Source organism: Melospiza melodia, unplaced genomic scaffold, assembly GCF_035770615.1.
Source record: "Melospiza melodia melodia isolate bMelMel2 unplaced genomic scaffold, bMelMel2.pri scaffold_54, whole genome shotgun sequence".
Lineage (NCBI taxonomy): Eukaryota > Metazoa > Chordata > Aves > Passeriformes > Passerellidae > Melospiza > Melospiza melodia.
In genome coordinates, this window is record NW_026948798.1 from 180,747 (window position 1) to 201,812 (window position 21,066).

At 52.2% G+C, this 21,066-nt stretch overlaps 1 protein-coding gene across 1 annotated transcript; it reads left to right on the forward strand.

Moving 5' to 3' along the window:
- Positions 1 to 16,931: 16,931 nt before the first annotated feature.
- LOC134413863 (serine/threonine-protein kinase pim-1-like) lies at positions 16,932 to 18,985 on the forward strand (the record flags this gene model as incomplete). The annotated part of the gene is made up of 5 exons (XM_063147905.1): positions 16,932 to 17,093; positions 17,227 to 17,277; positions 17,482 to 17,848; positions 18,463 to 18,639; positions 18,879 to 18,985. Coding segments are annotated over 5 exons (864 nt in total), but the record flags the coding sequence as incomplete, so codon positions are not given.
- Between the last annotated feature and the right edge of the window lie 2,081 nt (positions 18,986 to 21,066).

A 21,066-nucleotide genomic window follows, 5' to 3' on the forward strand; every position in this document is an offset into this window, starting at 1 on the left:
CTGAGCCTTTCAGGGTGTGCAAACAGTGTCTGCCTGTGTCAGCGCTGCCCAAAATGATACAAATGCAGCTGATAATTGATTCCTCAGAGGAGCTTGCTGTGTCAGCAAGAGCCAAGGAATGGAAAAAGGATAATCTCAATATATAGCAGAGAAGATGATTGATAGCCCTGCTTCAACTGGGGCTAAATCCACTAATTATGCCAATTTCTTTGAATGTAAGGTTTAATACACTTTGTGTCTTCATTAGGAATCTCAAAAGGGCATATTCTGAGATTGGGAATGTCAAAGGCCCTTTAAAGAGCATTTGAATAAAGTAGATCTCCAGCAATAGGGCATTTAGTTTAGCAGTTCTTTTGATCTCTTTTTCAAATAAAGGAATTAACCATAAATTAGGACTACTTTAGAAAAAGCAGATGTTCTCTCTGAGATTTGGCAGGACCGGACAGCTGTTCCTCACATTCAGTAGTCACCGATGTCTTTAATTGCATTTAAACTGAAATGAATTCCCATTTTAAAATGGGTACCATAACCCTTTCCTGCTTAGCAGAATTGGTTTTGGGTACTTGCAGGAGCTCTTTCAATGTTGATGTCTGCTGGTGGATTAACAGCATAGAGAAAATGAAGTCTCTTCCACCACAGAATATTAAATGGCAGCTAGATAACATTTTGTCTGATCAGAAAATAACAATGGTCTCCAGAGCATTTCAGGTTTTCATATCATAGGCAAATCTGCCTCTTGCAAGGAGCCTGTTGGTAGTAAGCTTTTGTCTATGTTTGATACAGTTCAGTTAGGAAAATGGGCAGAGAGATTTCAGAGACTATGTGAGAAAACACTCATGTTTTGGTTACCTTTCAGTCCCCTGTGTAGCATTTTTCTTTCTCTATGCCCCTATTTGAGTGGACATTATAGGAAAAAATGCCATTAAGATTGAGAGGGGAAATGGCATTAAAATGTGGAGATGCCCAAATGCCAAGGCAATGGGGTCTGGGTAATTCTCTAGAGATGCCCTGAGGTTTGAAACAGCTCTTTGTTGGAAGCCCCATAAGCATTCTGCCAAAGACACCAGCTGGCCACTGATGTTTCTAATCCAGCTGTCAGGCAGCAGCCATCTCTGGTGGGCTGGAGTTTTGAGGTGTGTTCTAATCCTGCCCTTTGCTGTGTGCCACTGAGCACAGGGAAGAGCCAGATTAGACATTTGGCACTTGGCATCAAAGTTACAAAAATGGAATCATCCCTTTTATTAGAAATCTCTCCATTTCCTCTCTATGGTGCATTTCCAAATCTTCAGTGTGGGTTTAGACAACTTCTTAATGGAAATCAAAGGCAATTGGACATTTCATTCATTGTTCATGCAGAGATTGTGAAATAATTTAGTAAAGGTAGAAAGTCTGCCGCAGGGACAAGGCTCTGGTTGGAGCAATTAGTGCTGAGGGGTGGATGGTTCTGTTTCCAGGATGATCAGCTGCTTTGCCCGTTTCTGGACCAAGGGGCTCTGGGTGCTATTTTGCTGCTCTTGGCCAGAGAGGCTGGCAAGAAGCAGAAGCAGAGGTAGATCCCTGTTTGCAGTGAGGCTGGTGGGTAAGGAGCTGTGTCTCTGTCCCGGCAGTGCTTGTGCAGGGGGTTCATGCCAGGAGCCCTGAAGTCACCCAGCGCGACGCCCTGCCCGTGCTCTGGCCCTGCCTGGGGAACAAGGCGCTGCCTGTGCAGAGCGCCAACGTCCGCACCGTGGCCACCAAGCTGGCCTCTGCCCTCTGCAAGGGGATGGGCACCCAGCTGAAGAAATGTGCTGCCAGCAAGCCTCCACACGTGCGGGAAAACCTCTCCAGAATGCTGGGCTGGTGAAGGTGAGATGTTCTCCAGAAAGCTGAGGGAGTGCTGAGTTGGATTTGCCTTTTGAGCTGTGCCAAAAATGATGAAATCCTAAGGAAGGGTGTGCATCTGTCCCCGCTCTCTCCATTGCCCTTCCTAGTCATGGCATGGGGGCCTGGAGCAACTCCAGATTAATGACAAGGTGAAGGCAATCATGGCTCAGCCGCACGCAGAGGTGAGGGGGCAGCTGGGCCAATCTCTGCTGGCAGGAGGGGTCTTGTGGCAGCCCAGAGAGGCTGTGCACATTGCCAGGGAACAGCTGTGCCCTGCACGTGCCCCTGCAATGAGCTGTGCTGCTGCCAGTGCCCCTGGAGCTGTGGGGCTGCTGAGCTGTGGGGCAGGCAGAGGAGCAGGAGGGTGCATGTGCAGCTGAGCCATTCCTGGGGAGCACAGGGCTCTGGGCTCCCTGCTGTCCCAGGGCAGCCCAGAGGCCAGGCAGTGCCTGTGCCAGCTCTGGGCAAGTGGCTCAGGGTTTGCCCTGGCCTGCCTCAGTGTCTGCCAGCAGGAGCATGTTTCCCTGTGCAGCTGTTTACACATCTCCAAGAAATGTGTCCCATGAAATACAGAGCTTCAGATGCTTTAGGTTTGCATGGTGGCCTCTGCTAAACTTTGCCTCTCTGTTAAACTTTGTGTCTCCATTTTGCAGATCTGGCTGGTTACAGTCTTACTGAGAAGTTTTCTCTGGACACTTCGGATGTTCCCTCACCCACAAAGTCCTCGCCTCCCGTCCAGAAGAGCTCTCTGTCCTCCAAGCTCAGGAAGAAGCTGCTGCCTGTATGGAGTGTTTGCAGATTAGGATTGATGTGTTAGGCTTCATAGTTACAGCTGTACATATGTTCTGATCTTTAGATACAGTTCTGAATTAATGTGTTTTGATTGTATCTTTAAAATTTGATGACATATTTTTAATTGTATATATTTTATTTTGATGATGAAAAAAGAAAGTAAATAAATGAAAATTAAATAAACCAAGAGGGGAATGTGAGACCAGCACCTGCTAGCCTAGAGATTATGGGAGTGCAGCTCACTCGATGTGCCAGTGTCTCACCACCTCCTTTCCTCATGGGGCCTCTCCTCTTCCTCTTTGGCCATGTTTTCTTTGTGTCATTTGTGCTGCTCTTTGTTACTTGGCATTACAACGGGGCCACACATTGACATGTTTGGGGGACAATGGATCCGAAAGGTCCTGTCTAGTCAAAGGTTTTCTACCTAGGTGTGTTCTGTGCTCACCAAAGGACTGAGCAAAGAAACCAAGAGAAGTATGCCCAAATCCCAAAGCTTCGCTCCTTTGCAATCTCCCACAGATCTGGCTCACAGGTGTCTTCAGTCACAATTCCATAGGTAAGAAGAGGTCATGGATTTCACTGGGAAATGATGCACTGCTTTGGCAACGTCACCTGTATGTGTATTTATCCGGAACAGCAGTGCAGCTGTGTTGTTTGCACCTTGTTTGCAGAAGGATGAGTGCACTGGGAGGCCAATAACAAGCGACAAGGGTTCCTCCAATCTGCACTGCAGCCTGGGTGCCATTCAGCCCAGAGCTAGGGGATCATTTGTTCCCGTGGACCAGTGCTTGCCAGTGGAATGAATTCCTGCACAGCTGGAAGAAGCAATTCTGGATTCAGCTCGAGCTCTTGGTGGGCTGCATGATCATTGACAATGCTGCACTTCCAGAAATTATTCTGCAGTTTCCTTTGATAGTCATTTGAAGCTTTTAAACTTCACATTTCAATTTGCTTTGCCTTAGGGAAAAACTTCTGGGGCCAGTGCAAACTGTAACCTCTTGACAGCAAAGTCCTCATGGTTGCCAGCTTCTGATGTCACACAATGTCACCTGGCTGCCTGTGTTTTCTTAGCTCTGGGTCTAGTCCCGGCCTAGTAAAGCCCAGGCAGGGAGGCACATTGCAGGGAAAATTGGTCCATGAGCTTATGGGGTTAGCATCAGCAGCAGAGTGAATGTTCCCTTTGGGGATTCCTCTGGAGACAAAATTAGGGACCTACTCCATGCCACAATATTCTCTTAGATCTTTCTAAAATATCTTAGAAAAGGCTGTGAAACTTCAGATCTCCTTGCACAGCCAGTGTTTGAAGAGGGGCATTTTTGTCCCCCCTCAAAGTCATTGCTCTTGCACACCAGAAACATGAACATCCACCAACAGGAATGATGCATGGTCCTGCTGCTGCTGCTGCTGCTGCTTCAGAGCACTGGGCAGTGCAGACCTGGGTATTACCAATATGAGCACTTAATTAGCATTTCATGCTCCTTCAAGCTATCCAGATCTCAGGGGTTTTTGTTTCAAAGCAGCCGCTGCACCATCTCTAGGGAAGAACAGGAAATGGGAAACAGCGACCGCCAGCCTTGCAGGGGTGTAGGGGAAAACCTGAAGTGTCTGCATCAAAAGATGAATGGGAAGAGTGTAATTGCCAAAGCAAATGCTTTGTTAGGATAGCAGGAGCAGTTCTTTACTGCATGCTTGCATGAAGATCATTTGGGATCTCCTTTTTGTGTCTCATGCAGAAAAGGAGCTCTTAATAATACCATGCTGCTTAAACCATATTGGGATATAGCTCTGTAGTGGTTCACAATGAAGCAGACTGCCTGCTCTGTCACTGGGGTGACCTTACGATGCTTGTATCCCCATTCATCTGTTCTGTGCCTTTAAGACTGGCTCTGAAGAGTGGAAGTTTTGTTTGGGTTTCTCTTATCAGGGACACAGAGACAAGCAGTACATAGGGCTGTTTTGGCTTCTTGCTTTCAGCTTGCTGCTTTGCTTGCTCTCTCTTCTGCTCTCGCTTCTGCTCTGCTTTGGCCTCTGCTTATTAGCTAGTTTAGCTAAACAGTCCACATTCCTTCTTGGACTGTTTCTCCTCTCCTGTTTCTGTGACCATCTCGAACCTGCTCTGGACTGGGACCTGGGAACACCGAGGGTTTGCACCGTTCGGCTGCAGCAGCTGGCCCAACGCCGGAGGGACTGAGAACAGAGCAACCACCCCCGAAAGAGACTTTCTGATTTTGCCATCTTTCTCGGAGCGGTGTCATCGGGTATTGTTCATTTTGTGTGCTGGGGGGTGCTGTGTCTGGTAAATAAACAGGTTCTTTCCACCTCTCTCCAAGGAATTTTTTCCTGAACCGGTTGGGGGGAGGGGCCGTGTGGGTTTTGCTTTCTGGAGGGGCCATCCTTTGCAGATTCTTTAACAAATTTGCCCTAAACCAGGACAAAAATTTGGCGCCCAACTTGGGGCTCGAGAGAGAGTGGAAAAACCCTGTTTTGACTGCATTTTGGTTGCTATTCCTCTGTGTTCATTTAAATCAGCTAATAACCATGCTTTTTGAATTCATAATGTCTGTTGGGGTGAACGTTTGCATGCATTTCTGGTCCCTAGGGTTTTTTGAGATTTTATTACCTCTCTGGTCCCTAGGTTTATTTTCTTTTCCAGAAATAGCTTTAGTATTGCCCCTAATATGTAGTTTCTACATCAGAGGGGCAGTGACCAGAATAGCTATCCTGCTGGGCTTGGTGGCAACGATATGCAAGAAGTTTATAAACATGCTAGGGTCTGCTCCAGGTATGAATGGTTCATGGCTATGATTATGCATCCAGTTTGTTGCAGGAGGAGCAGGAGGGAATGAGGTTTTTCAGCCTCTGCTTTCCTTCTTCTCCTATGAATCAGTTGCATCACTAGTGAAGGATGTTCAGTTTCCCCTCAATGTTAAAGAAACCATCTTCCTGGTATTCAATCTGGTAACCTTCCTCTATACAGCCTGCTGCTTCTCCAGAATGAGAGCTGATATTTCTAGGCGGGCTGATGAGACCCCTGACTCAGGAGTAAACCCCAGTGTAGAAAATCCTGAGTGGTGTGGGAAATGGGAGGATATGGGCCAAATCCTGAAGGAACTCTCTGACCCTATAGTCTTGGATTTTCCCCATGAACAAATTCAGAACCCAGCTGAGGTGGGGAAATATCTGAAAGAGAAGTACCAGGATGAGCCTAAGGAGAGGAAGGTCATTGCAGTGAGTTGGGCCCTGGCATATGCTTATCTCACTCTGTTAGAGACTGTCGGGCAGCAGACAGAGGCAGGGGGCAGGGAGATAAATCAGCAACTGTCCCGGTGATTCAGGCTGCAGCTAACAGCCCAGGCTCAAAGCCAGCATGTAAACCCATGGCTGTTGCTACCAGCACTAGATGTGGGAAATGCACGGACAAGACCAATCGACCAGGGGATGATGATGATGATGATGATGATGAAGAAGAAGAAGGAATCTCAATGCCTCCTGACATAAAATCAGGAGTCAAAGCAGCAGGTGCAAGATCAGATGCAAATATTGAGTCCTTTTCCCTGAAGGACCTTCATGGCTTACGGAAGGATTACACTCGAAGGTCTGATGAATCCATAATTAGTTGGCTGGTCCGTCTCTGGGATGCTGCAGGCGAGGCTACAATTCTGGATGCCACTGAAGCCAGGCATTTGGGATCCCTGTCACAGGATCCTGTCATAGACCAAGGAATGATGAGGGGGGCTAACTCTCACAGCCTCTGGGAACGGGTCCTAAGAAGTGTAGCAGAAAGATACCTGTGCACAGACGATCTCTATATGCAGCAAACCCAGTGGAAGACAATAGAGCAAGGGATCCAATGCCTGAGAGAAATGGCCATGGCAGAGATTATCTTCTCAGATGATGTAACAACTAGGAACCCAGACTTAGTGCCATGCACATCTGTAATGTGGCGAAAACTCATACGACTTGGGCCACACGAATATGCTTCTACCTTAGCCATCATGAAGAGGGATGAGAGGGATGAGACTGTGCTTGACATGGCAAGGAAGCTCCGAGCATATGCAGATGCTGTACATGGCCCGACACATGCCAGAATCGCAGCGGTAGAAACACGTCTGCAGAACTTAGAGGATAAGATAGAGGAGAACTATAAGAAGCTTAGAGAGGAGATTAAAGAAGACCTTCTCCAAATTTCAGCAGTACAGATCCGAGGTTCTGGTCTCCAAGGCAGGCGTTTCCCAGATAGTGAGAGAAGGTACACCCCACGAGCTGAGCTGTGGTTTTACCTGCGTGATTGTGGGGAAAACATGAGACGGTGGGATAGGAAACCTACTGCTGTTCTGGCACAACAGGTGCGTGAACTGAAGGAAGCCACCAGAAGGAAAGCAGCTCCAGTTGCCCGTAGCCGAATGGCCAGGTATGATGATGATGACATGTCTGATCCTCTCGAAGGAACATCCAAAACATATGCCCAGGGAAAGAAGGATAACCAGGCTTAGAGGGGCCCTGCCTCAAGCCAGGTAGAGGCCAGGGAAAATCGTGTTTTCTGGTCTGTGTGGATTTGTTGGCCTGGCACATCGGAACCACAAGAGTACAAAGCTTTGGTTGATACTGGTGCGCAATGCACATTAATCCCATCAAGACATGTGGGGACAGAGTCTGTTTCTATTGCTGGTGTGACAGGGGGATCTCAGGATTTCACTTTGGTGGAAGCTGATGTGAGCCTAACGGGAAATGAGTGGAAGAAGCATCCTATTGTGACTGGCCCAGAGGCCCCATGTATTTTGGGCATAGACTACCTTCAAAGTGGGTACTTCAAAGACCCAAAATGACTCAGATGGGCATTTGGAATAGCTGCTGTAGAGACAGAGGGCATCCAGCAATTAAACACCTTGCCTGGGTTGTCTGAGAATCCATCTGCAGTTGGATGCCTGATGGGAGAAGAGCACTGAGTGCCAATTGCCACTTCCATAGTGCATCGATGGCAGTATAGGACCATTCGAGATGTTGTGATCCCCATCCATAAGATGATCTGAGAGCTGGAGAGCCAAGGGGTGGTCAGCAAGACCCACTCACCCTTCAACAGCCCCATTTGGCCTGTGCAAAAATCGGCAGGAGAATGGAGGTTGACTGTGGACTACCGTGCATTGAATGAAGTGACTCCACCACTGAGTGCTGCCGTACCAGACATATTAGAGCTCCAGTACGAGCTTGAGTCCAAGGCAGCAAAGTGGTATGCCTCTATAGACATTGCCAATGCATTTTTCTCCATTCCTCTGGCAGCAGAATGCAGGCCTCAGTTTGCCTTCACATGGAGGGGAGTGCAGTACACCTGGAACCGACTGCCCCAGGGGTGGAAGCACAGCCCCACCATCTGCCATGGACTGATCCAGACTGCACTGGAAAGGGGTGAGGCTCCAGAACATCTGCAGTATATTGATGACATCATTGTGTGGGGGAACACAGCTGCAGAAGTGTTTGAAAAAGGGAAGGAAATCATCCAGATCCTCCTGGGAGCTGGTTTCGCCATTAAAAAGAGCAAAGTAAAGGGACCAGCTTGTGAGATTCGATTCCTGGGAGTGAAGTGGCAAGATGGACGGCGTCCGATTCCTACAGATGTCATCAACAAGATCACAGCAATGTCTCCACCCACCAATAAGAAAGAGACACAAGCTTTCCTGGGTGCCATAGGTTTTTGGAGGATGCATATTCCTGAGTACAGTCAGATCGTGAGCCCTCTTTACCTGGTCACCCACAAGAAGAACAATTTCCAGTGGGGCCCTGAGCAGCAACAAGCCTTTGTCCAGATCAAGCAGGAGATTGCCCATGCAGTAGCCCTTGGCCTGGTCAGGACAGGACCAGAGGTAAAGAACATGCTCTACTCTGCAGCTGGGAACCATGGCTTGTCCTGCAGCCTTTGGCAGAAGGTGCCTGAGGAGACCCGGGGTCAACCACTGGGATTTTGGAGTCGAAGCTACAGAGGGTCTGAAGCCAACTACACTCCAACAGAGAAAGAAATCCTGGCTGCCTATGAAGGAGTTCAGGCTGCCTCGGAGGTAATAGGCACTGAAGCACAACTCCTCCTGGCACCCCGACTATCGGTGCTAGGGTGGATGTTCAAAGGCAAGGTTCCTTCCATTCACCATGCCACCAGTGCTACATGGAGCAAGTGGATTGCTCTTATCACTCAGCGCGCCCGTATAGGTAAACTGAATCGCCCTGGGATTTTGGAAGTCATTACCAATTGGCCCGAAGGGGAGAATTTTGGTGTCACAGACAAAGAGGAACAAGAACCAGTGACACGTGCTGAAGAGGCTCCTCCCTGTAACCAACTACCACCAGAGGAAACACGCTACGCTCTTTTCACTGACGATTCCTGTCGCATCGTAGGGATGAACCAGAAGTGGAAACCAGCCGTATGGAGCCCCACACGAGAGGTTGCACAAACTACCGAAGGAGAAGGTGGATTGAGCCAACTTGCTGAACTCAAAGCTGTTCAACTGGCCCTAGACATTGCTGAGAGAGAGAAGTGGCCAAAGCTCTACCTCTACAGTGATTCATGGATGGTAGCCAATGCTCTGTGGGGATGGCTGGAGAGGTGGGAAAAGGCTAACTGGCAACGTAGAGGGAAACCAATTTGGGCTGCTAATGAGTGGAAAGACATTGCTACCAGGGTAGGGAGCCTGCCTGTGAAAGTCCGCCATGTAGATGCCCATGTACCCAAGAGTAGGGCCAATGAGGAGCACCAAAACAATGAGCAGGTAGACCAAGCTGCAAAGATAGGGGTGTCCAAAATAGACCTAGATTGGGAACATAAGGGAGAGTTATTCCTAGCTCAATGGGCCCACGACGCCTCAGGCCACCAGGGCAGAGATGCCACCTATAAATAGGCACGAGACTGAGGGGTGGATCTAACAATGGACAGTATTTCTCAGATTACCCATGACTGTGAAACGTGTGCTGCCATCAAGCAGGCCAAGCGAGTGAAGCCCCTGTGGTACTGTGGGCGGTGGTCCAAGTACAAGTATGGGGAGGCCTGGCAGATTGACTCCATCACACTGCCCCAGACACGCCAGGGCAAGCGCTACGTGCTGACCATGGTGGAAGCCACCACGGGATGGTTGGAAACCCACCCTGTGTCTCATGCTACAGCCCGGAACACCATCCTGGGCCTTGAAAAGCAAGTTCTGTGGAGACATGACACCCCTGAGAGGATCGAGTCAGACAACGGGACTCGTTCCAAGAACAGCCTTATCAACACCTGGGCTAGGGAACATGGCATTGAGTGGGTGTACCATATCCCCTACCATGCACCAGCTGCAGGAAAAGTGGAGAGGTACAATGGACTACTAAAAACCCAGTTGAAAGCTTTGGGTGGGAGATCTTCCAAGAATTGGGAGCAGCATTTAGCAAAGGCCACCTGGTTAGTTACCAGCCAAAGTTCCACCAACTGAGCAGGTCCTGCCCAGTCTGAGTCCCTGAATGTAACAGAAGGAGACAAAGTCCCAGTGGTATATATCAGAGGTTTGTTAGGGAAGACTGTGTGGATCAATTCTGCCTCGAGTACAGACAAACCCATTCGTAGGGTTATCTTTGCTCAGGGACCAGGTTGCACGTGGTGGATAATGCAAAGAGATGGAACAACACGATGTGTACCTCAGGGAGATCTGATTGTGGGGTAAGAATGATGTGCAATATCTCTATTCAGTGGATGTAACTGCCATTGTCTGTACATTACACCATACAGACATGAGATAGAAGGAAATGTGTAAGTGTTGAAGGTCTGGGCAAGTGGAAGATGGAGCTCTAAGTGACTAAAGTGAAAAAGGGAAAAAGGGGAATCCTGCAGCTCTGTAATATAGGGCCTGGATTCAGTGGTCCAGTGTGGGGATGTGATGAAGGCATGATGGGTATTGCTTGTAAATATTGGGGGAACAGATGGAAATTTTCTATGAATAATGCATGATGTGTTGTAGTATGTTGATGATATGGGGATAAGGGGTGGAATGTCCTGGGGTGACATTATGATGCTTGTATCCCCATTCATCTGTTCTGTGCCTTTAAGACTGGCTCTGAAGAGTGGAAGTTTTGTTTGGGTTTCTCTTATCAGGGACACAGAGACAAGCAGTACATAGGGCTGTTTTGGCTTCTTGCTTTCAGCTTGCTGCTTTGCTTGCTCTCTCTTCTGCTCTCGCTTCTGCTCTGCTTTGGCCTCTGCTTATTAGCTAGTTTAGCTAAACAGTCCACATTCCTTCTTGGACTGTTTCTCCTCTCCTGTTTCTGTGACCATCTCGAACCTGCTCTGGACTGGGACCTGGGAACACCGAGGGTTTGCACCGTTCGGCTGCAGCAGCTGGCCCAACGCCGGAGGGACTGAGAACAGAGCAACCACCCCCGAAAGAGACTTTCTGATTTTGCCATCTTTCTCGGAGCGGTGTCATCGGGTATTGTTCATTTTGTGTGCTGGGGGGTGCTGTGTCTGGTAAATAAACAGGTTCTTTCCACCTCTCTCCAAGGAATTTTTTCCTGAACCGGTTGGGGGGAGGGGCCGTGTGGGTTTTGCTTTCTGGAGGGGCCCTCCTTTGCCGATTCTTTAACAAATTTGCCCTTAACCAGGACACCTGCTGAGCCTGCGATGGACTGTAGTTAACCCCTACCTGTTTTGCCTTCAAGCAAAGCTTGGTTTTCCTTAGTAGTGTGGAGTAAATACAAGAGTAATAAAATGGACAATTAAACCGGCCACTTTGGAGGATATGCTCATGCTTTGGCATGTCAGTCCTGCACCTCATGCTCCCAAGTCTTGTTACTCATCATGAAATATTTTAACAAAAAAACCTCAGCTCTCATGTTACTTCTGAATAAAATTGCACAAGATCATCAAGAATTCTGCTGTCAGGAACAAGACAAGAGCCTTCCGACACTCACGTGCAGCTGTCCTGGGTTTCTGCAGCCCTTTGTGAAAAGCTGCTGCAGACAGAGTGTTTGGAGTTGGTTTGGGCCTTTATGAAAGATCTGTGGAGCAGTGTGCAGGGCTCTCCTGGCAGGAAACTGTTTGTCCAAGCCCAGGGACACGGTGGTGGCAGGAGTGGAGCGGCCCCGCTCCCAGCCCGAGAGTCTGTGAGCTGAGCCACGCCAGGGAGACAAGGCAGCGAGGGGCTCCAGCCCAGCTGCTTCACTGCCCTGCCCGCTCCATGGAGCTCTGCCACGGGAGAAAGCCGACGCCGGACGAGTCCCCGAGCTTCCATCAGCTGCTGGAACTGCTCCATGACAGCTCCTGTTCTTCTGAGAGAGACCCCAGCGCCTTCTTGTAACGCATGTCATGGGGGGATTCTGTTTGATAATAAACTGTTGGGGGTTTGCCACTTTCATCTATTAGTAATAATTTCCTATTGCTGGAAAGGGGTTGTTGGAACACTTTAAAGGAGGCAACTTCTGTTTGAAGTTGTCTCAAACTGTGTGAGACAGATGGCTTCACACAGGAGCATCCCCAAGGCTGCTGAGGGGAAGGCACAGAGGAAGACAAACCTAGTATTTCTGAGAGAACTCCTTGAAACAAACCCAACCTGAGTTGTCAAACAGCAGACCTGATGTTTCGAGACATGGGCCAAAGGAGAAACTTTTCAGGGTGTTTGGTCAAGGCTGGGCTATGCTTGAGGCAAAGGTGTGTCAGTGTGTTGGATAATACTCTTTTCTTGACCTAGAGATGGGGCAACTGAGAGGTGTTTTAAACACTTTTATTCTATTTTCAGTCTCATGAGAATGGTGAGACAATACAGATGTTATAATTCATGCCATCACCATCAGAAGCCAACTACTTCCTAATTATAATACACTATAAGCATTTCTTGGTCTATCAGCCTTTTGCCATGCCATGTTGTAGATGCCTTAAAGCCAATGATTTAAAAATACTCTTTGTGGGTCCCACTACAATACATCTTTAATAGCTCTGTTTTTCCAAAATCTTATTTGCAAGGCCATCTTTTGAAACTTTTTTCCAGCTCCATTTCTCTCTCAAAAATATCTGTCCTATTCCATGGAAATTTTTAAGTTAGCATTTCTTGTCTCAAGATTTATATACAGATTCATACTATGTGGGCCTTCTATTAGGCTCTAAAAACTTTCTACAAATCCATTTCCCACATCAGTGCACTTGGCTCCTTCTCTCCTCATTGTGCCTGGCAAGCACAGGAGCCCAGAGCTCCTGCAGAATCCATCACAGCACTCTCAGTGGGAGCAAACTTGTGTCCAGTCCTCACCTGGAGCTGCGGTGCCCAGCATTCCACTACTCTGGAATGAGGAACTGTTCCTGCTCTTTCAGAAGGAGCTAAGGAGCTTTGGCCTTCAGATCAATTGTCTGCAGGCTCCTGCAGTGCCTGGTGCTGCTCCCTTGCCAGAGGGAACCCCAGGCCAGGGGGGCACATCTGGGCTGCTGTGTCTGGCTCTGGGGCTCCCTGTTCTGGGCAGTGAGGAGGAGCTGCAGAAGCTCTGCAGGACTGACAGGAGGGGCTTTGGGGCTGGCAGGAGAAGCTGAGTGACCTGGGCTGCTGGATCTTCTGAACAGGAGGCCCAGGGCTCATCGGTCAACTGCTCCAAGTATTCTTTCAGAGAATCCCAGAATCAGCAAGGGTGGAACAGGCTATGGAGATCATCAAGTCCAATCCGTGCCCTGACACCACCTTGTCTCCCCTGGGCCTCCTCTTCTCCAGGACAAACAACCCCAGCTCTCTCAGCCACTCCTCACAGGACTTGGGTTCCAGACCCCTCCCCAGCCTTGTTGCCCTTCTCTGGACATGCTCCAGCTACTCCATGTCCTTCCTAAATTGGGGGGCCCAGATTTGGACACAGCACTCCAGGTGCTGCCCAAGCAGTGCTGAGCACAGGGGAACAATCTTTGCCCTGCTCCTGCTGGCCACACCATTCCTGATCCAGGCCAGGAGCCATTGGCCTCCTTGGCCACCTGGGCACTCTGCTGGCTCATGTCCAGCCTGCTGTCCATCAGTCCCTGCAGGTCCCTTTCTGCCTGGCTGCTCTCCAGCCCCTCTGGCACCTTGTTGGGGGAGGGAGGCAGGGAGGGAACGGGTCCAGATCCAGTCCTTCCTGAAATGTGGTGTTTGCTGGCACTGCCAGTACCCAGATTTTGATATTTCCCTATTCTGACACAGCCCAAGTGCAGCAAGGTGCTGGCAAAGAAAGTCAAAATCAAGCAAAGACCTGGTACCTACAGCAACCTGATCTCGGGTTTGCTAACACTGCCAGTACCCAGATCGGGAATGTTTCAGATGCCTGCACAGCCTAATTCCAGCAGTTTGCTGGCACAGAAAATTAGCATCTGGAAATTTCTCAGTGCCAGCAAAACCCGGCTGCAAAAAATGCAGCAATTTTCTGGAAAGAAAGCCAGAACCCAGCAGCTTCCTGGCACTGCCACCAGCACCACCCAGGTCTGGTGTTTGCTGGGCAAGTGCCCAGATCTTGAAATTTCCCAGTGCTGGCACAGCCCAAGTTCAGCAATTTGCTGGCACAGAAAGCCAAGATCTGGCAATTTCCTGATGCCAATACAGGTGCCCAGACCTGGTGTTTGCTGCCACTGCCAGAGCTCAGATCTGGATATTTCCCTGTTCTGGCAGAGCCAAATCCATCAATTTTCTGGTCAAGAAAGCCACAACCTGGCAATTCCCTGCTACCGTCATTGGCAATGCCAAGATCTGGTGTTAGCTGGCACCACCAGTGCCCAGATGCAGGAATTTCCCAGTGCCAGCACAGCCCAAGTCTTGTAATTTCTGGCAAAGAAAGCCAAAACCTTGCAAATACCTGGTACCTACAGCAAGCCAGTCTTGTGTTTGCTGACACCACAAGTGCCAAGATCCAAAATTTTTCAGGTTCCTGCACAGCATAATTGCAGCAATATGCTGGCACTGAAAGTTAACATTTGGCAATTTCCTGGTGCTGGCACATTCCCCACCCAGATCTGGTGTGCGCTGGCACTGCCAGTGCCCACATCTGGCAATTTCCCTCTTCTGGCACTGTCCATGTCCAGAAATTTGCTGGCAAAGAAAGCTAAAAGCTGTCAATTTCCCCTTGCCAGCACTGCCCAATCTGGAGTTTGCTGGCAGCAGGATCCCAAGAAATAAGGAAGGAAAGAAGGAAAGAAAAGAGGAAGGCATCCAGATCCAGTCCTGCCTGGAGCCTGGAGCCTGAAATGGGCTGTTTGCTGGCACTGTCAGTGCCCAGATCTGGAAATTTCCCTATTCTGGCACAGCCCAAGTGCAGCAATTTGCTGGCACAGAAATCCAAAACCCGTGGCAGCTTCATGCTACTGGGCCTGGCACCGCCCCCACATCTTGTGTTTCTTGCACCAGAACCCAGATTTGGAAATTTCTCAGTGCCAGCAGAGCCCAAATCTGGCAGATTTCTGTCTCTGCCAATGACACCACCCAGATCTGATGTTTGCTGGCAGCACCAGCGCCCAGATCGGAAAACTTCCTGGTGCTGGCACAGCCCAAGTCCAGTGATTTGCTGGCACAGAAAGCCAAAGTTTGGAAATATACAGGTTCTGGCTCCAGCACCATCCAGCTCTGGTGTTTGCTGGGACTGCCAGTGCCCAGATTTGGAAATTTCCCAGTGCCTTCACAGCCCAGGTCTAGCAATTTGGTTTTAGCTAGTTTAGGAAGAGAAGTTCCTCAGACTGTGACTTTCCTTTTTCTTGGAACTGTTTAAACCTGCTCTGGACTGAAAACCCAGACAAAAACCGGCAGCTCACACCTGTGGCCCACCGAGCTCTGGGACGCTGCATTCCAGAACCAGAGGGACTTAGGAGAGACCGAGTGAGCCAACTACAACCCACAAAAAGGACTTTCTGAATTTGCCATCTCTTCAGCACTGTCAGAGGTTTTATTTAATATTATTCATTTTTCATGCTTGTGACTACTTTACTTTTTAAATAAACTGGGGTTTTTTCACTTTTCTCAAGGGAAGTTTTTCCTGAACTAGTAGGGGGAGGGGCCGCTTGACCTTGCTTTCTAGACGGACCCATTTTGGAGGTTTCCTCCCAAAATTTGCCCTAAAGCAACACAAACAGTCACAATGAAAACTGCACCAGTGGCATAATTTCCTGGTAGCAAATCTTGTGACAGAAGCTTGACCTTGTTCTCCATGAGAGGTTTTTGGGAAGAGCAGACAAGAGAAGATTCCTGGAAAACTCAAACAGCTTTCCAGATGTGAAATGAAAATGAAAGAAACAATCCATGATGTTTGCTCTATTAATTTCTGTGCTCCCCTTTTCCATGTTGCACTACTTCTCCATCCCAGTAATTCCAGATGCACCTCACCTCTAAGATCGGTGACTTAGAGATTTTTAGACACTGTAAAATATCATGAGCCACACAGAGTTTTCCTTCCTCTGTTTTCACAGGAAAGTAACGCTGGAGGTGTACGTGCAGTGCTGGGGTCAGTTAGGAATCCTACCCCAAGGGAAGGTGGCCCGACAGTGTTTGCCCCTCAGCAAGGACAATGCACAGCAGCGAGCGAGGGGATCGCTGTGCCAGTGCGCAGGAGTCAGGGCTCTGCATCCGGGCTCAGCGCTGCAAAGTTCCCGTGTTTGGGCAGACGGAGGGGCTGTCCCCGGGGCGCGCGGGGCTCGAATGTGGGGCTCGTGGGGTGAGCGGGGAACGGACACGGGGACGAACGGCCCCGGTGCTTCAGTTGCAGCAGCGGCAGCAGCAGCGGCGGCAGCAGTGGCAGCAGCAGCAAACAGATACTTTCGAACACTCTTTCTCTCTTTCTTTCTCTTTTTCTTTATTTTTCTCTCCCTTTCCCGCTGTCGGGCACCCTTCTCTCGGGGTCCCTTGCCCGGCGTCCCTCTCCTCTCCCCGCCTCCCTCTCCCCTGCCGGGCCGGGCCATGCCCCCGGCCCGCCCCCGGCCCCGGGCGGGGCTGCCCCGAGCCCGGCCCCGGCCGTCTCACCGCGGTCTCGCCTCCGCCTGGCTCTGGCCGTACTGGCGGTGGCGCTGCTGGGCGGGCATCAGTGCCTGGTGTGGGGGCGGCATCGCCGCCCTTCGGCTCCGCCTGGCCCGAGCCCGGCCCCGGACCCGACGCAGGGTCCAGTCCCGACCCCGGCCCCGGCTTCTCCCGGGGCCCGCGGAGCACACACGCGGCGCGGCCGCTCCCGCCGCTTCCGCTGCGGCTTCCCCGGACCGAGCTCCGCCGCTCGGCAGCGCGGCCTCCGGCCCCAAGCCGCCGGGGCCCGGGGCGGGTGGGGATGCCGGGCCCAGGGCGGGTGAGGGGCGCTCGGGGGTCGTTGCTGGCCCCGGGCCGAGCGCTGACAGCCGCGTCCCGCCCGCAGGGGAAGCGCAGGAGGCCCTGCAGGAGCGGTACCGGCTGGGATCGCTGCTGGGACGCGGCGGCTTCGGGAGCGTCTTCGCAGCCACGCGGCTCTCGGACGGCGCCCCGGTGAGCGGCGGGGCCGGTGGCGGGCGCAGGCGGAGGGGGCGGAGGAGGAGGGAGGAGGAGGGAGGAGGAGGAGAAGGTCGGGGCACGGTAGAACGGGCGGCGAGCTCAGCCCGCTGCTCTCCCTCGCTCGCAGGTGGCCATCAAACGCGTGCCGAGGAATCGCATCCGGCACTGGGGCGAGCTGGTGAGTGAGCGGGGCCAGCGGCAGCAGCCGGGCCGTGCCGGGCGGCGAGGAGCCGGGGCCCGGCACGGTGGGAGCCGCCGTGAGCCCTGCGGGGAGAGCGGGCGTGGGTTGAGCGGGGCATGCAGAGCATCCCGGGCTGGCTGAGGGCTCCCAGAGCCCCGGCACGGCCTCGGCCCCACTGACGGCGTCGTGCTCCTCCCGCAGCCCGACGGCACCAGCGCACCCCTGGAGATCGTGCTGCTGGCCAGCGTGTCCTGTGGCTGTGGCGGTGTCATTCAGCTCCTGGAGTGGCTTGAGCTCCCCGACAGCTTCCTGCTGGTGCTGGAGCGTCCGGAGCGGTGCCAGGAGCTCTCGGGTTTCCTGGCGGAGCGGGGGTTCCTGCCGGAGGAGGAGGCGCGGGGACTGTTCTGCCAGGTGCTGGAGGCCGTGCGGCACTGCACCAGCTGCGGGGTCCTGCACCGGGACATCAAGCCCGAGAATGTCCTGGTCGACCTGGCCAGCGGGCAGCTGAAACTGATTGACTTTGGCTGTGGCGCCTTCCTCCAAGACACAGCCTACACCCAATTTGCAGGTGAGCCCTCGCAGGGGGTGCTCTTGGGCATCTCGTGGCCCAGCCTGGGTGCAGCACCAGGGCTTCCCCCTATTGCAGCCGGGATGGGATTGATGCTAGAGCCGAGTTGATTTGGGTGGGGTGTGAGGGCGGCCGGCTCCCAGCCCTGCTGACAGCCTTCAGCACCCACTGTGCCCTGGGCTGGGGCTGGAGCTGGGGCAGCCAGCCCAACACAAACCCCCATGGGGGCAGCAGAGAGGGAGGCCTGACCGCGTGCCCCAGATGGTTTGGTGTGCAGGCGAGGAAGGGCTGGACTGCTCCGCTCTCCTTGTCCGCCTTGGCTTATTAACATTTTTGGGGGCCGTGCAGGTGGGGAGGAGAGTGGGTTTTCTCCACTACTGGGTGGGTTTTTCGTTTGTGTGTCATGGTTGGGCTTTCCCAGGGATTCTGCTGCCCTCTTCCAGCACCAGTGGCTTCTTTTCCAGCCGCGAGTTTGTGCACAAGTCCCAGGTGCTGGCGAGAGGGCAGCACTCACCCCGTGTGCCTCTGGGGCAGCCCCCACATGCCCAGGGATGCTGGGGCCAGGCTCTGGGAGCAGCAGCAGCCCCCTGCTGAGCTGTGTCTGTGTTCCACAGGAACCCTGTCCTACAGCCCACCAGAGTGGATCCAGCACCAACGCTACCACGGCGAGGCAGCCACGATCTGGTCCCTGGGCCTCCTGCTGTGCCATCTGGTCATGGGGAAGCACCCGTTCAGGAGGGGCCAGGAGATCATCCGGGGGCGGATCTTGTTCCCACGATGGCTCTCTCAAGGTGGATCCTCATCTCTGGGCACGGGGGCAATGCCAGTGCTGGGAGACAGCAGCAGGCTCATGGGCAAACCACTCTGGCAGCTGCTGAGCAGGCACATGTCCTGCTCTCCTGCTGTCCTCCAAACAGAGCATCCATGGGGAAGTTTAGGCCCAGCTCTGGTCACACCCAGCATGACCTGGGCATGGGAACAGGAGGGCAACTTCTCCAACTGACTGGTGATTTCTGGTTTCTCTGCCCAGAGTGCCAAGATGTTATTAAGAGGTGTTTGTCCATGCAACCCTCGGACAGGCCGTCCTTAGAAGAGCTTTTCTGTCATCCTTGGGTGAAGGGTGTTTCCCTGCCCTAGAAGACTGAAGAAATCAACGTGCACAGTTGGATCCAGGGGCCTGGCAGGTACCAGCACCACGCATCTCTTGGCAATCAGTGGCAAAGCAAACCAGGCTGGTTTTGTCCTGCCTGTAGCTCTGAGCAGGGGTCAGCAGAAGGGAACATGCAGCTCTTGGGCTGGAGCTGAGCTGGAGACCCAGTGTGACAGGCACTGGTGGCCACCATCCCCGCGGTTTTGTTTGTATGGTTCATGGATGGCTGGGGCCCTGGGCAGAGCCCTGAAAGCCTGGTCTGACCCCAGGGAACAAGAAGGAGCCCCTGGAGAAGCTGTTCCAAGTGGGGCTGGTGCTGGAGACACCAAGGACAACCTCAAGGATGACAATCTCTTCCTTGGCCTGGCCAGCTGAAGATGATGGACTTGGATTCTGGCACCTTCTTCAAAGCCAGGCTCCAGGTCCAATTTGCAGGTGAGTCCACAGGCAGGGGCTTGCTCCCAGATCTGGGCATGGCACAGCTGGGCACCAAAGGTTCCACCTTAGCTGGGGCAGATGCAATTAATTCTTCAGTCAGTTGCCCAGCTGCTTTTTGACTCTGGGCAGCTGCTGAGGGCTGGATGTGCCATGGCTGGCTGCAGGCTGGGCACATGTCCTGCCCTCCTGCTCTGCTGCCAAAGGCAGCAGGGATGGGCAGCTCTGGGCACAGCTCTGGTCACAGCCAGCATGGCCTGGGCACTGCAGGCCTTGGCACAAGGGCACAGGAGCCCTCAGCTGACGGGCGGTTTCTGCTTTCTCTCCTTGCAGCCGGGCTCTGCGGGTGCTGAGGCTGCTCTGGGCTCTGCCAGGGCTCTGCTGGGCTCAGCCCTGGGCCCAGCTGGGCTGGCTCTGCCCTCACATTGCTCTGACAGCTCTGCATCAGACGAGCCCCTTGCGAGCACAGCGCCTGAGCTTTCTGCTTTGGCTGGTGAGTGAGACTGCCGCAGGCCCAGAGATTGCAGCTGGGGACACACATCCAACTGGCAAGGACCCAAAATCTCCACAGTCCCAGCTGAATGCCTGGATCTGCACAGGGTGTTTTGTCTGTCCCACTCTTCCTTCTTGATTGGCTGGAATTGTGCAATTGCACTTTCTTCCTCCTCTAAAAGTGCCATGAGTGGGCCAAAGCTGGCGAGTGGGCCGTGCTCCTGAGGCAGTGCAGTCTGGAGCTGGTGGATGGAGAATTACCCTGCTGCACTTCCACACTAGAGCAAAAAGCTGTCAGTCGGACTTTGTGACTCTAAGAGATCCCTGACAGTTTCAAAGGGAATGTGCAGCCCATTCCCAGGCTGAGAAGGAAGGTCATCTTCTAAAGGATTTGGGCTTTGACAGAGTTTCCATTCCCAGTCCTGCTTGGAGCTGGAAGGGCACATAGCCTTGCCTCAACCACAATTTAAAATAACAATATTGGAAACAATCCCCAAAAACTTTTTGAAAAGACTGCTGAAGTCAGTACGATGGATCCATGCCATCAGCACATTTACAAAGTAAATAACTGAGTTTTCTTTCAAAAGATCAGTTGCCTCTTAATTCAAAGTTAGAGAAGATTTTTCACTGCACACTTGGGTTTTGTTTTTATCTTTCACATTTTATATAGTTTTTGATTACTTTTTCCTTTTTTTTCCTTTCAGTAGAAAACATGTCCTGTAAAAGGAGTGTCGTTTGCTCCTGGTTCCCGTGTGGAGCAGCTCCCTTCCTGCTGGCTGAGCTGCTCAGGCAGAGCCCGGCAGCTCCTGGCCCTGCAGGGCTGAGGCTTTTCCCCGTTGCTGGGCACAGACTGATGGAGCAGCACTGCTGAACTCGGGCACACAGAGGGAGCAGCAGCAGCTGCCTTTGGCCACCTGAGGCTCCAAGACCCAAACTCTGAGCAGCCAGGGCTGGAAGAGACTGGCAGGATCTGATCCCTGACTCTGGGCCAGGGCTGCACAAATAACCCCACAGCAGCAGCAGCAGCAGATGGAGCTGACTTTGAGCGCAGCCCCTGCCCCTCTTCCCTCCCGTGTGCAGCAGTGTCACAGCAGCCTGAGGCACCTGGGAGCCCCCAGTGGCAGCAGGGACTGGAGATGGC